Here is a 13,153-nt window from a genome sequence, read left to right on the forward strand (position 1 = left end):
CCTGGGTTAGCGCAATTTGTGTGTAGATGGAAGGGAAGTTAGGCTTCAGCCAGAATTCCTCCCCTGGGCTTACTGTGCTGTGTAGAAATAGTCTAAGACACTAAGATTCCCAACCAGTGATTTAGTTTGAAACAGCTGTTCATCATGAAATTAAATGTTCACATTTCTGAATGACAATCCAATGACAAGCCGTTCTCTTACCTGGCTTCAGACCATAATTGTTTGGAAGCTGTCCAAGGCTACTCTGAAGAAGAAATCAGTCTTGTAAATAAGTCAATCTAGTCAGCAGTAACACAGCTGCTAACAAAATATAAGTATCACCTGCACAGCATCAATATTGAAAGTCAAGAGTGTTTAATAACCAGACCAAGAACTAAACAAAATGAAAATAAAAAGGACATCTGATTAAGAAGTAGTGCTGGCAGTAACAAATGTAGGTAAGCATGGGAAAATACCTCGATAAAAAATCCTCCAAAAACGTGATACGGTAACTAATGCCAGAAGAATTAAATGAGGAAGAATAAAAGATCCCAATCCAAGCCAATTCATCTAATGGGAAAATCAAAATGTGTGCTTAAGAGTGCAAGAGATACACACAAATTACGGTGAATAAATCTGACTCACAAGAATTCATATGAGAAGATCATAGCAAAATACTGTTTATGTTAGTATAAATATTAATGTGCGAATTTCAGCTTTCTAAGCTGCAGATCAAATGAGCGAATTTTATGTAATGCTCACTCACATATGCATATACACATTAAATGTACCATATATGAATATAGCTACATATTTACCAACCCATACTAGGCAAGTAGATAGACACACACATACGTGCACATTATACATTGCCAATGGGAGACTTGCCATTGACTTCAAAGGGCTTTGGATCTGGCCCATTATGGCCCCCTGTAATGTAGTTTTATGGAACTCTGGAGGATGTGGATTTCAGATCAGCAATAAAATACAACAATTTGGAAAGGCTGAAGTAGAGGATAGGTCAGGACTAGCCATGTTATGTGCACACACACATGAATGCATGCGCATGGATACAGCTTTACCCCCCTCCTCCCCAGCTAAAAGAAATATTTTCAAAAACCTGCCCAAAAGAAAAACAGAAAGAGAGAGAAAGAGAGAAAGATTCTTCTTATACTTTTTTTTTTCTTTAGTTTTTGCACTGATTCAAATCTAGGGGCTGGGAATTTCACTGGACTAAGGTCTAGAATTTGTTAACTTCAGTCCTGGATCAAAAAAGTTCCCCAAAAAAGCATTACTGGACCCAGGGGACAATTGTAGTTTCTGCAGTCCAATATCTCAAAACTCATCAGAGCTAAGAAATTGATACATTTGTAAATGACAGAAGAGTAGAAAGGCTGATTTCCAAACGATAGTATTTATTAGGTATTTACAGTAACACCCAATATGTGTTAAGCATTTTCCAAACACTTAAGAATGACGATCCCTGCTCTGAGCAGTTCATAATCCACAGTAGTATGAAGCACTGATCTCTAACCATAGCAATTCATGACATACCAGCAATTGAAATCACATCTGAATGCAACAGGGTGGCGAGAAGGAATAAAAGCAATATGGTAGTCAAAACGACATGACTTAAAGTCTGGTATCTCATGAGTTGCCAGGGCTAGAATCACTGTAGCAGACAAGTATAGATACTTACAGGACCAAGATGTTTTCAAGACCCATGGGTCCTAGAGCAGCAGTGATTAGCTCTGTGTTGATCCTTGTTCAAGTTTTATGGAAGAGAGAGACACACACTTAAACTTCATGGTGCACTATAGGGCAGGGATATCAAACTCAATCTGTAGGGAGGGCGAAGTGAGTTATTCAGTGAGTCCACAGGCCCTTTTTCCTCCCAAAAAACTGAAACCAACTTTGCAAAAGGAATTGAGAGTGAATAATTCTGTCCTGGAAGGGGTTAAGAGCATATGAACTGCATAGGTTCTTTGTGAGAATCTAGGAGCAGCAGCTTGTTCTCGGGGTGAGGAAATGAGGCAACTGAGTCACGGCATGATAGTTTTAGCTCAGAACACTTACAATTCACCCCTGGTGAATTTACACTGGCACATGTAAGACTTAATGACAGGACCAGGATGCTAAAGCAACGAGGACATGGGCTGATTTACCTGTGGTTTTATCAGAGACAACTACAGTCACGCAGATTCCTCATGGAAATCCAACTTCGCTTGGTTTAACCCATTGACTTCAAATCTGTAGATTTAACCCATGGACCAAAGAGTTTGGGATGGCAGTTCAAACTTTGACCCAGGGCAGTGGAAGAGGGAGAAAGGAAGAGGAATTATCCAAGTCGAACCTCTATCCAATACATGCAGACATTTAATTTGCTCTTAAGCAGCAAAGGACTGTACTGAATAGAGATGATCTATCTGAATTGATTTAAAGCTAATTTGTTTCGGAAGACTGTGAAATTGCTTTGAGTTCCATGCCTGCAGTCATTTCTGTGAGGTGACATTAAAATGATTAAGTCTTACATGAACTCCCCAGTAGCCTCAGTGCATGTTCACCATTTAATATCACACCACCAGCCACGTCAGGATTCTTTATTTTCTGACAAGGTAGAGGTAGTGGTGGTGACAGTGAGGTCATCTATATCTTTAGGAGAGTCCAGGCCCAGCATCTGATTACCAGCAGGATTCCTACTTCGATTCAATGGTAGACGTAAAATGAGTGAGATGCTGAAAGGTTAAGTTACTTCGACAATGGCACATGAAGAGTGGAGAGAAATTACCAGGTACATTTACATAAAATAATCTGTGTCATTCAATGGTAACTCAGCCTCGCATAAGCCATGTTTTAATTTGCAGATACAGCAGAACCCCAATTAACTGAATTGCACTTACCACACGTTGGGCTAGGTCCCTTGGTCTTTATGCACAGAAGTCTTAGTTGGGCTTATGTTCACAGGCAATGGCTTTCTCCTTCTCATGCAAACAAAGCTGACTTCCCTCTCACGTTGAGAAAGCCAGGATCCCCTTTGCAGTTACATATTCGTCCTACTACATTTGCACAAGCTGAACTGCACTTTTGGAGCCATCTCTATTGCAGATCATCCACCCGGATGATGGCAGGCATGTATGGAGAGAGGGAGCCCTAACAAAACCCAAACCAAGCAGCTTACCCTAGTTTTATGTTTGGTCTATGAATCCAGAGGCGTAAGAAATATCAGAATAAAGGAACCTAGTAAGAGTTAAAATAGTGCTCAGTACTGACATACAGAGATTCCTTTTACAAAGGCAGATAAGTAGATTGATCCTCACTAGGCTGTGGACCACACTGCCTTCACACCACATGATCAAAACAGTCTCTTCTCTAGGCATCAAAAAAAAAAAAAAAAAACCCCAACCCAGGTCCAACAGGATATTTTATACAACACGAGGCAGCATTGTTACATCTTCCCAACTACTCACTGGCTAGCCAATGGTCATGAATAAAGAAGATGTGGTTTCTAAAGAGAAACCCTCTATAAAAACCACTTGTCCTTCAGCACTCTAGTGGTCTCTCTGTTCTTTTCTCTCACTGCTCCTGTGAGTTGTATTGCTCTCTCCAGTCTTCCTTACATGGCCCTTAGAACAGGCGAGATGAGAAACAGCATGAACTCACACAAGAAGTCCATCAACCAATTGGCTGGCTGCCCCAGCTGCACTAGAACAAACACATCCCTTAAATATCCAGTGATTTATGGCGGATGGGGGAAGAGAAGAGGCTCATCTGTGGAGCCACAGCTGCTGCCAATTCCTCAGGGTAATGAAGAAGCTGCAAGTCCCTCCCACCCTTATATCTAGGGAATGCAGAGGATATTGCAGTATACACTGAAGTAAATTGTCTTCAAAGATGGCAGCAAATTCGCCACCGTCAGATCGAACTATCTGGATCAATTGACCTGCAGTGAAGACCCGCTCAATCAATCTGGAAGTCGATTCAATTAAACCGCCTCCTCAAAAGGCGTAGCGCTGTGTCGATGGGTATGCAGTTCCCATTGGCGCAGCGTAGTGGAGACAGCAGGCAGAAGAGGATTTAGGAAATTGACGTAACTCCTGTCACTTGCTGCCAAATTTCCCCCTAAGTATAGACCAGGCCAAAGATAGGACCAGAGAAACCCTGGAAGAAAAGCGTTACAGGGGTGAGCGGTAAGTCAGTCAAAGCTTTTAACCACAGCCAGAACAGGAGCCACTGCAAGAAACTGGGGCTTAATAAGAGGGAAATAGAGTGGGCAACTGATTGTGCAGGAGGGAGAAGAGATGATCATGCTGGTGTCTGTGTGAGGGCAGAGTGTGACAAGGTTAGTTTATCTAGGGGCCCACTTGAAAATGGGTTTGGCAAGCTCATTTACAAATTATTAGGCCACTTAATGCCACAGGGCCTAAGCCACTACAGCACATTACACATTTAAATCAGCAACTTAACTACCGTTTGTTTTCATTTCTAAATTGTTACCGTGCTTCTCACATTCAATGCACTGAGGCAGCCTCACATAAAGATGACCAAACAACTGTGCCCAGCCAGCCATGTTGTAACAAATGTATCAGACAAATCTATTTTTGAATCATTAATCAATACACCATTTATCCAACATAACAAAAAATAAATGGCTCCTGAGCGTCTGGACAGCTATAGCAAAAATATTTCCAAAGACAAATTATTTCCCACACCATCCCACCAAAGACCAAAGTTTAGAACATGATGTTAGTGAATAGCACTATGTGAAAGGAATCCTGTAAAGAATGCTCCATATAATGTTTCTTATATCAAACTTAAACACACCTTCAAAAACGTTCCTGAATCCCTGCCACCTAGGTGAACCAACCTAACAGATCTGGAGCAAGCCCCATCTGCTCTCTAACTAAACCAGCTTAAGCTAAACCATGTTCCACAGAAGTATGTCTGGAAGTACGCACCCTAGCAGGGTACCTGTTGTTTTTTTGACACTGTTGAAAAATGCTGGGTGGATGCAAACAGTGCTAAACACTTTTAAGCCATGTCACCATCCTTAACATAGTTCAGAAGTTGTAAAGAGGACAGTGCTTTATTCATGGCATATTCAACCAATGGAACTCGTAGGGAAATCAGACATTTTTCAACCAAATTTTAAAACCAGAGGCTAAAAGATCCATGTGCAAAAATGTGCATGTAACTGCACTCCCATGTGTGTATGCTCTGTTAGGATCACAGGCCAAATTGGGCCTTGCATACGCAAGTGCCTATTTAGAAGCAAGTCTAAATTAGCATGCTGGGAAATCATTTACCCTTTGAAATCCTCTTTAAAAATGGACTTTTTCATGTAGACAAGAATGAAAACAGAAACAGCATTTTAGCAAAATTAAAATCTTTTTTTTCCCCCAGAGTTCAGTATGGGACACTTTAGAAACAAATAATGAATCTGAATTTTTAAGTCATCTCATTTTACCTGGGTAGTATTTTATATGCCACCACACTGGAGTCTTGTGGCAGTACAGGTTTTTTGTACTGTGTATGCATTCTGTCACTTGCCAGTTGAGATGTTCTCAAGTGGCTCTGGATTCACTCCTGCCAGAAAATTATAGAAGAAAATGTTGATATCTTGTCATGAGACAAGGGTCCCTATATCCTTTAACATCTCTCCTTATCTTGATTCCATGTGTCATAAAATGGTTATGTGCAACACAGGGGAATATGGTTACAAGATCAAGCAGTCAGGACCAGGTCAGAAAAATAAGGTGAATCTGAATGTGTCCCCTGTTACACATTGTCCATAGTTTGCAATTCTGTTCTTATTTCAGAGACCCCACGTGTCATTAAACCCAGAAGATTAATTTACAGATATGCAGAGGGACAAAGCCTGATCACAAGATTTATACGTTTGTCCAACAGGTTCAGATAAGCATTAAAGCTTTGTAACTCAAACTAAACAGTGTGGTGTTATAGTATATATTCCAGTTGGAAAAAATGCCTCTAAGTATGGATTACCCTATATAAACAGCTCTAGGCGTCTTAGCTGCATTACAGTACCAATACCTGTGACAGCAGTCTCACTCACAAAGAGAAGGGCCATGTTTCTCTCTCTCTGTATCTGATCCCCACAACCCAGACTACAGAAGATATACATTAGTGTATGCTTTATTGGCTTTAGATAGTCTGTTAAATTTGCTCTACCACTAAATATCCATGATCATTTTTGGTCAATAAGGGAAATTATGAACTACTTGCTTTCCTATTCAATAAAATTAGATTACTTATGGAAACAGAAAATATCTTCAAGATTAGTCTGTGTCCCTTATTTTATTAAAATGTATTTATAAACAGAACAGTGATTCTTATTTGCTAGATTTAAAATTGTCTGCACTGCCATATCCAAGTTAACTTTTTCAGCTTGTTTTTTGTTGCAGTCTTACATTTTAGCAAAATGCCCAAAATCTGTTACTGGAAAAGTCTGCTTGAATATCCTGACTATCCAAAAATACTGATATCCAATATTTGAATTTGCAAAGATGTTTATATAATTTAATTGGACTTTGACCTTCACTAATTTCATCTACTTTCGAACATGATTAATAAAATTAATAATAGCTTTACGTGACAAAAATACTTGTAATTATTTAAGTTCCTAACAGAGGACTTTATATTTTTTGTCAAAGAAATATACAGGCAGGCTAAATTTAACAAAAGAATCACATGAAGGGACTTACAGCCTATTCTTAGCTTTCCTACCCATTATGACATTATTAACTCTCTGGATGATTTTCTATCTCAATGTTCATAGAGTATAAATGCATTGTATTAGCAAATTTAAACAAATAAGCTATGCTAAAATCTATCAAAATGTATACTATGAACATTCCAAAATATATGGACCATGTGAGACTAATTGCCCTTACTTAAAAGAACAGGGCAACCTAACGTCTATCCATACACCAAACTCCATATGTAAAGATGCCTACTGTAACTTTGAACAAATATTCTTACCACTTCAAAATTTCCCTTACTTAAACAGGAAAAGTGAACTTTCATTTATCTTTGAAAGTTTACTATTTTATTCATAAGAGCTTATTACTTAAAGATTTTGCAATACGTTCTATAAACGGTTGTAACACTCTCTCTTTCTGGATAATGCAAAAAAGTGTGAAATATTTTGTATTAACCCATATCCCAATCTTTATATTTAGCCATTATCTTTCTTAACAATTAAGCTGCTATCTGTATAAACAAAAATCAATATTTGATTTCTTCTGTAAGGCTGTATTGGCCACTTTGCAAACCTGATTCATTTGCACACGAATGCTCTGGAAGGCAAACTGATTCAACTAATACATGTACGTGCACAGACCTTTTGTCAAACATATTATGCACTTAAGATGAGTTCAGTATAAATCACCATCCTAGCCACACAATTAAATACCATAAGCTTCCTTAACCCTCAGCTCAGACTTTTCTAATCTCCAAAAGAAAGCAAAGCCAGATGGCCAGGAACAACTGCTAAGAACCACACAGGGCCATGGAAAAATACCTGAAGTTCTTAGCAGTATGGTGAAAAAGACCTGCTGTTTCAGGTTACTAATATGCACATCTAGAGCAGGATACGTCTTTTGCAAAGCAAATGATGCATTCAACACTATAGGCCAGTTAATCCACCTCGTACTAAATGAAGAAGGGCATTTTCTTGTCAAGGGTACAGATGACTAAGATGCGACACATTTCATATAATTTTTGATGTGGTGATTGAAATAGTCATCTGCAGAAACAATACACCTGTTCACCATGGTCAACACAGAGATGGTACATTTAGGTATGTGACAGTGCAAACTGTAATCTAGCCATTGCATCCATAGCATCTTCCTATGGATACCCTTTGAGCCAGGCCATGGTTTTGGGGCAGCACAACTGGCTGCCAGACGGGGCATCTCAGAGTAGGTAGGTCTCAGTCTTGGCCCCTCATTGCCAGGCTGTGAATGATGAAAAAGGAGCCACTGGCCTCATTTTCTGGGTGACTGCTCAAAAGCTGTACTGATGGGACTTAAAAGGAAACAATGTTCAGCGTACTTTAGCTAGAAGAACACAGCATTTGAAGACCGTGTGTAGGAAGAGAGACCCCGAAAGATAGCACTTGCAAAACATGCAGTGATGAAGTAACCACTGACTTCTAAATAACCTGCAGAGCCACAACAGCATGCTATACAAATTCCTATTTTGTAGTATTGTTTAACAGGATAATTCAACACATAGCAGGCAGACTGGCACCTGATTGCAGGCTCCCTGAAACAAAAATTGTCAGCTTCAATTTATAGTTATCCAAATAAACTCATGAAATATTGTCTCTTCCATTTTCCGGGAGAGGGGATGTTGATTTAAGGCATTCACCTTCTACCTCTGGAGACGTGGATTCACATTTTAAGTTAAGTCATAGGTCCAGATTGATTTGCTGCCCTAAAATGAGCCCTTTGAGGAAAACACTCCACATCACAAAGCCACCACACAGTCTTGAACAAGTTGGCAGCCACCGCTCATCAGAAGCCCAGAACATCATAGGTTTGGACTGAGATGTTCTGGCAGAGTTGTGTAGGCACATATAACTGCAGCAGCAGGGGGTGATATAGTTCCCAAATCAGATGTACTGGCCACGATGGGGGGACAAGAGTTTTGAATTGGATGTGTTGTAGGCCAGGACGGAGGGGCATAGACAGATCTGGAAGGAGAGGATTGAAACGTCCAGGGGGCTGCAGGCAGGATTGAGGAGCACTGGCAGAGCTGTATAGAGAGCCCAGGACTGGAACAGCCGTGGTACTGAAATCAGTGTTAAGAAACACTGGCAAAGCTGGGATGGCACCCCAGGAAAATTACATGGTAGGTCAGATTAAGACCAAGGTGCAAAGTCAAAATCAGACAGACTGCAGAGCATCTGCCCACAGCATCCTTTGCTCTAGCCTTTCATGAAAAACAAAACAGACCCAGAATTTTACAAAATATACACAACTTTCAGCTGAGTGCAGCAAAGCACAGAAGGATGAAATGTTCTCGTTAAAAATAATCAACACTCAATAGTAACATTTAGTGGTACTGCAGCCCTCTGAAAACAATGGACGTAGGCACAGAAGTCTCAGAGCTTCAGTTTAACCCAATAGATGTGTTTGTAAAAAGGGGGAACTTTTGAACAGTTTCAACAAGACAAAGGGATCCACTCCTGTCGTAAACTACTTTGAAAACCTGCTACTTTGTATTCAGCATGTCTCTAAAACCCCAGATTCATCATTCTACACCAACATTTACACTCTGTGTAGTCAGGCTCATACAAAGAGCATCTCAGAACAACTGACAGAGTCATCATGATGAATACAGAGACAAAGATTAATAAGAAAAGAAAAAGAGGAAAATATGGTATAGACCAAGGTGGAAGGAATTTTCCCCCAGGTCAGAGACTCTAGGGTTTTTTCGCCTTCCTATGCAGCATGGGGCATGGGTTACTTGCAGGTTTAAACTAGTGTAAATGGTGGATTCTTTGTAACTTGAAGTCTTTGAACCATGATTTGAGAACTTCACTAACTCAGCCAGAGGTTAGAGATCTATTACAGGAATGGGTGGGTGAGGTTCTCTGGCCTACAATGTGCAGGAAGTCAGACTAGATGATCACGACGGTCCCTTCTGACCTTCAAGTCTATTAGTACTTTACTTCTGGTCTTATTACTCTTGTTCTGTATGATTAGTCCTTAGGTATCCCTTCAAACTTCATGCTATATAATGGTATTAGATTCTCTCTTTCTTCCCCTTCCCAAGTAACGTTTTTCTAGGTTGTCCATAATTAGGTGTTAAATCTCTGTTGATGTATCTTTTTAGTTGCTCTCCTTGCTATTTTTTCCCAACTTTCCCATGATCCTTTTTGTGTGGTTCCTTCATGAACTCACTTCATCCTATTTCAGACCCTCTCTCTCTGCTCAACTTTCTGATTCCTCTGCTCATACACCACTGGACTCTTCTCTGTCTCTACAACGCATTATTGCCAGCGTTACTCTGCAGCTCCTACCACCTGGAAAAGCCTTCCTGTATCTCTGCACCTCGTCGGCTCTCCCTCTCACCTGAACTCTTGCCTGAAAATATCTCTTTTCCCAACCCCAAACATGGTGATCAGTTAGACCCTGATCATGTGGGCGAGACCCACCAGCCAGACACCTGGAAAGACTACTCTATAGTAACTCAGAGCCCTCCCCATCTAGTGTCCCATTTACTAAAACTAATGGCAATATATAGCATAGGCAGATATGTCTAGGGAGTCAGAGTAATGCAGCATTGGCACAAACGACCCTGCCTGGTAACAAGTTTATATCCTAATAGAGGGTTCAGAAAGAAGTGAGGCAAATATCTGATAGGAATCAGGTAGTGAAAAATTATGAGTGATGTAGGGGTTTGAATTAGATGTGCCTGAGTGGCCCCTTTCAACCTTAACCTTCTGTGAAACCCGACTCAGAAGATTGTCTAAGTCAGATTTCTACACCTTCCATGATAGAAATGCTTCAGTACATTTAGTATTTAAGCTCACTGGTGCATGAGTCGTCCAGTGCCCTACCAGGTCTCCCATTCCCTCTGGCTGTTAAAAGTTATTTCAGTAAGTGGGTCAGCTAAACAGAGAAGCCGGTGGCTAAGGCAGAGACATGGCTCCTAACTTCAATGTTGACTCCTTCACAGCAGAAGTATCTATCCAAATTAGACTTCAATGCCCTTCTATCTTAAAAATAAACCAACAAAACTACATTTTAATTTACTTCTGAGATACATTTTTTATTTCTGAATTATAACCTTGAATTTTTTTTTTTAAGTACAAAGACTAATATTATAATTGCTTTTTTTAATCAGCAGAAAACTGCTGCCTTTAATTCAGATAAAATAATTTTGTACTCCACTGTATTCAAATGTACTCAATATTTCAATTTGCTTGCATTTTCCCCTCTAATATTGTTCAAACAGGGATGCCCAGTAGCTGGCTGATTTCATACTCTTGTTTTCCAAGTGTACGTGACATTAGTTTACTCAAAGAAGTCGTTTATATTTTGAATCTGTTTTCTGAAGCATTGTTACAACTCCTCACGCTTCCTGGCTGGTAGAGGAAAATCAATTTTGATCCCTCAAAAGCAAGAACTAGTCTCCAACTTAACACACCAATTAGGACAACTGTGACTGAAACTGAATCAGGAGTCATTTGTCATTCCAGTCATTTCACATTTGTGCTGACAACTTACGGATTAGAATCTATATGCATATTTTTAAAGGTGGAGAAAAGAGACTAAACTTCATTCAGTTTGAAAAGCAGTTTGTCAATTACTTTAGAAAAGTCGGGAAGATTGAAGGGAACAACTAAAATGTAATTCAGGTTTAAATTAACCTGCAATTTAATGCAGCATGAGGCATTGTAACAGAATGTAAAAAATCCCATTGAACTGATTTGGATCATTTTAAATGGTAAAAAAGTCCTGCCCTCCTTTAATTTATCCTGGTCAAAACACATAAATTAAAAGGCTTCAGTTTTAATAATCTATAATCAAAGTACAGTAATAAGAGGTAAAATCTGTAGGAAACCTGTACATTTTCCCATAGGGCACAGATTTAGCACAGCAAATATTCCATGCAGGTACGAGAGAGAAGGGGGAAGGAGAAAAAGCTCACGGTAGTGCTTCAAAGATGCACTATGCACATAATGCAGTAGTACAGAGAACTCTAACAAATGAAGGCAAGTGGAAAAAAGGCAATACTCACCCAAAACATTAAATTGAATAGGAACATCATGTATTTCAAACAACACAGGCAGCCTCTTGCCATGTTGCACTTCTTAAATTCTAAAAGGAAAACAAAGGATAGATCCAGGTAAAACACCACATATTTGCTGCCTTTGGGTGCATTGTATTTGTCACTTTTTATGCCAGTCCCAGTTCCAATGCCGGTGCCTGTTCCAGCCCCGGTGTGGCTCTGTGTGCGTGATCCAGCAGTACCGTAAAAAGCTCCAGCAGTAAATGCTCGACCAAACTGCCTGCCTGAGGTAGAAGGTTTAGCAAAGTCTGAGTCCCTGCTGTCCAAAGATGGACTACGGTGAATTGAAGAATCCTCACTACTTGACTTCTCCATGATCTCTCTTTTCACAGTTGTCAGATTTAATGTCTAGCATCTCTCAGCATTAAATGCAATACCTTGTGAACTCCACAGTCGAACAAGGCTGATTTCTCTTTCTCTTAGCAAACAAATCACATAACCACTGTAGAATTTATTGCCATATTCCCTGCATTGCTGCTTTTTTTTCTGTTTTATAGCAAAGTAAGCTGTACTATGGGTATCTGTAGCTTTGATTTATACACCAGCCTCCCATGCAGGAACATTCTCATGACGTCTCGATGAATCGGTTATGCATAACTTAGCTTTTTATTTAAAACAGCCATAAACTCCTTCTCCCCACTCTTAGTCCACAGTCCTCTGATCTATAGACAGCAGATGGTCCTTACATCCATTTCCAAAAGGCTTGTCCAGTACACCTGGAAGACTTTCCCCATCCTGAGCACTTTTCTTGCTCTCTCAGCTCTCTTCTCTGCCTCACTCTGACTGCCTCTCACAGGCTGTTCTTTTTTTTTTTTTTTTACCCGTTTGCAGTATCTCATTCAGTAATCAGCTACTGGAGCTCACTCTCTATTGCACTGCTGTTGATGTGAAATCATCAGCAACTGCAACCACTGGGCATTTCCCACAGAAATCCCTGATTTAACTATCAAGTAATACATCCGTCCTCTTCATAGCCCCTCCCCCCTGCTTTACATCTGGCCAATTAGAACAAGTCTTCCCCCAAGGCATGCCCCCATGACATAATATCTTTAATAGGATTAGTATTACTCTTTGACTATACAAGTGCACAACAGAAAATCTCTTCAAATGTCAAGTACTGTTTAGCTGTTTATGGGCAAGAATCATGAGGTAATGATACTCCTTTAATGTAATGAAAGACTGTAAAAGTAAGGATTACATGTACGAAGCTAAAAAACCCCCCAGTGAAATTAACAGTAACTATATACTTTTACATTTTTTGCAGCTTAAATGAATGCCATGGGACAAGCAACTGGAACCGGCTAGCGCCTAGTGTTCATCTAATAGACACATTTCTCAGTTATATACGCAC

The 13,153-nt window shown here is 39.9% G+C and overlaps 1 protein-coding gene across 2 annotated transcripts in view; it reads right to left on the minus strand.

Annotated features, from left to right (window-relative positions):
• The window catches only part of TSPAN9 (tetraspanin 9), a 114,108-nt gene extending 101,510 nt beyond the window's left edge, over positions 1-12,598 (minus strand). The window contains exons 1-2 of one of the 2 annotated variants that reach the window (XM_067531084.1): positions 11,985-12,598; positions 11,752-11,939 (exon numbers count right to left, since the gene is read on the minus strand). In XM_067531084.1, coding sequence (XP_067387185.1) covers positions 11,752-11,939; positions 11,985-12,117 — 321 coding nt within the window. In that variant the 5' untranslated portion in view covers positions 12,118-12,598. Of the gene's footprint in view, positions 1-11,751 lie in introns of both variants that reach the window. The other variant, XM_067531083.1, reaches the window with a different exon arrangement.
• Positions 12,599-13,153: the final 555 nt, after the last annotated feature.

Source organism: Emydura macquarii, unplaced genomic scaffold (genome assembly GCF_026122565.2).
Source record: "Emydura macquarii macquarii isolate MOO-44397 ecotype Brisbane River unplaced genomic scaffold, CSIRO-AGI_Emac_v2 contig_3122, whole genome shotgun sequence".
NCBI classification, from domain to species: domain Eukaryota; kingdom Metazoa; phylum Chordata; order Testudines; family Chelidae; genus Emydura; species Emydura macquarii.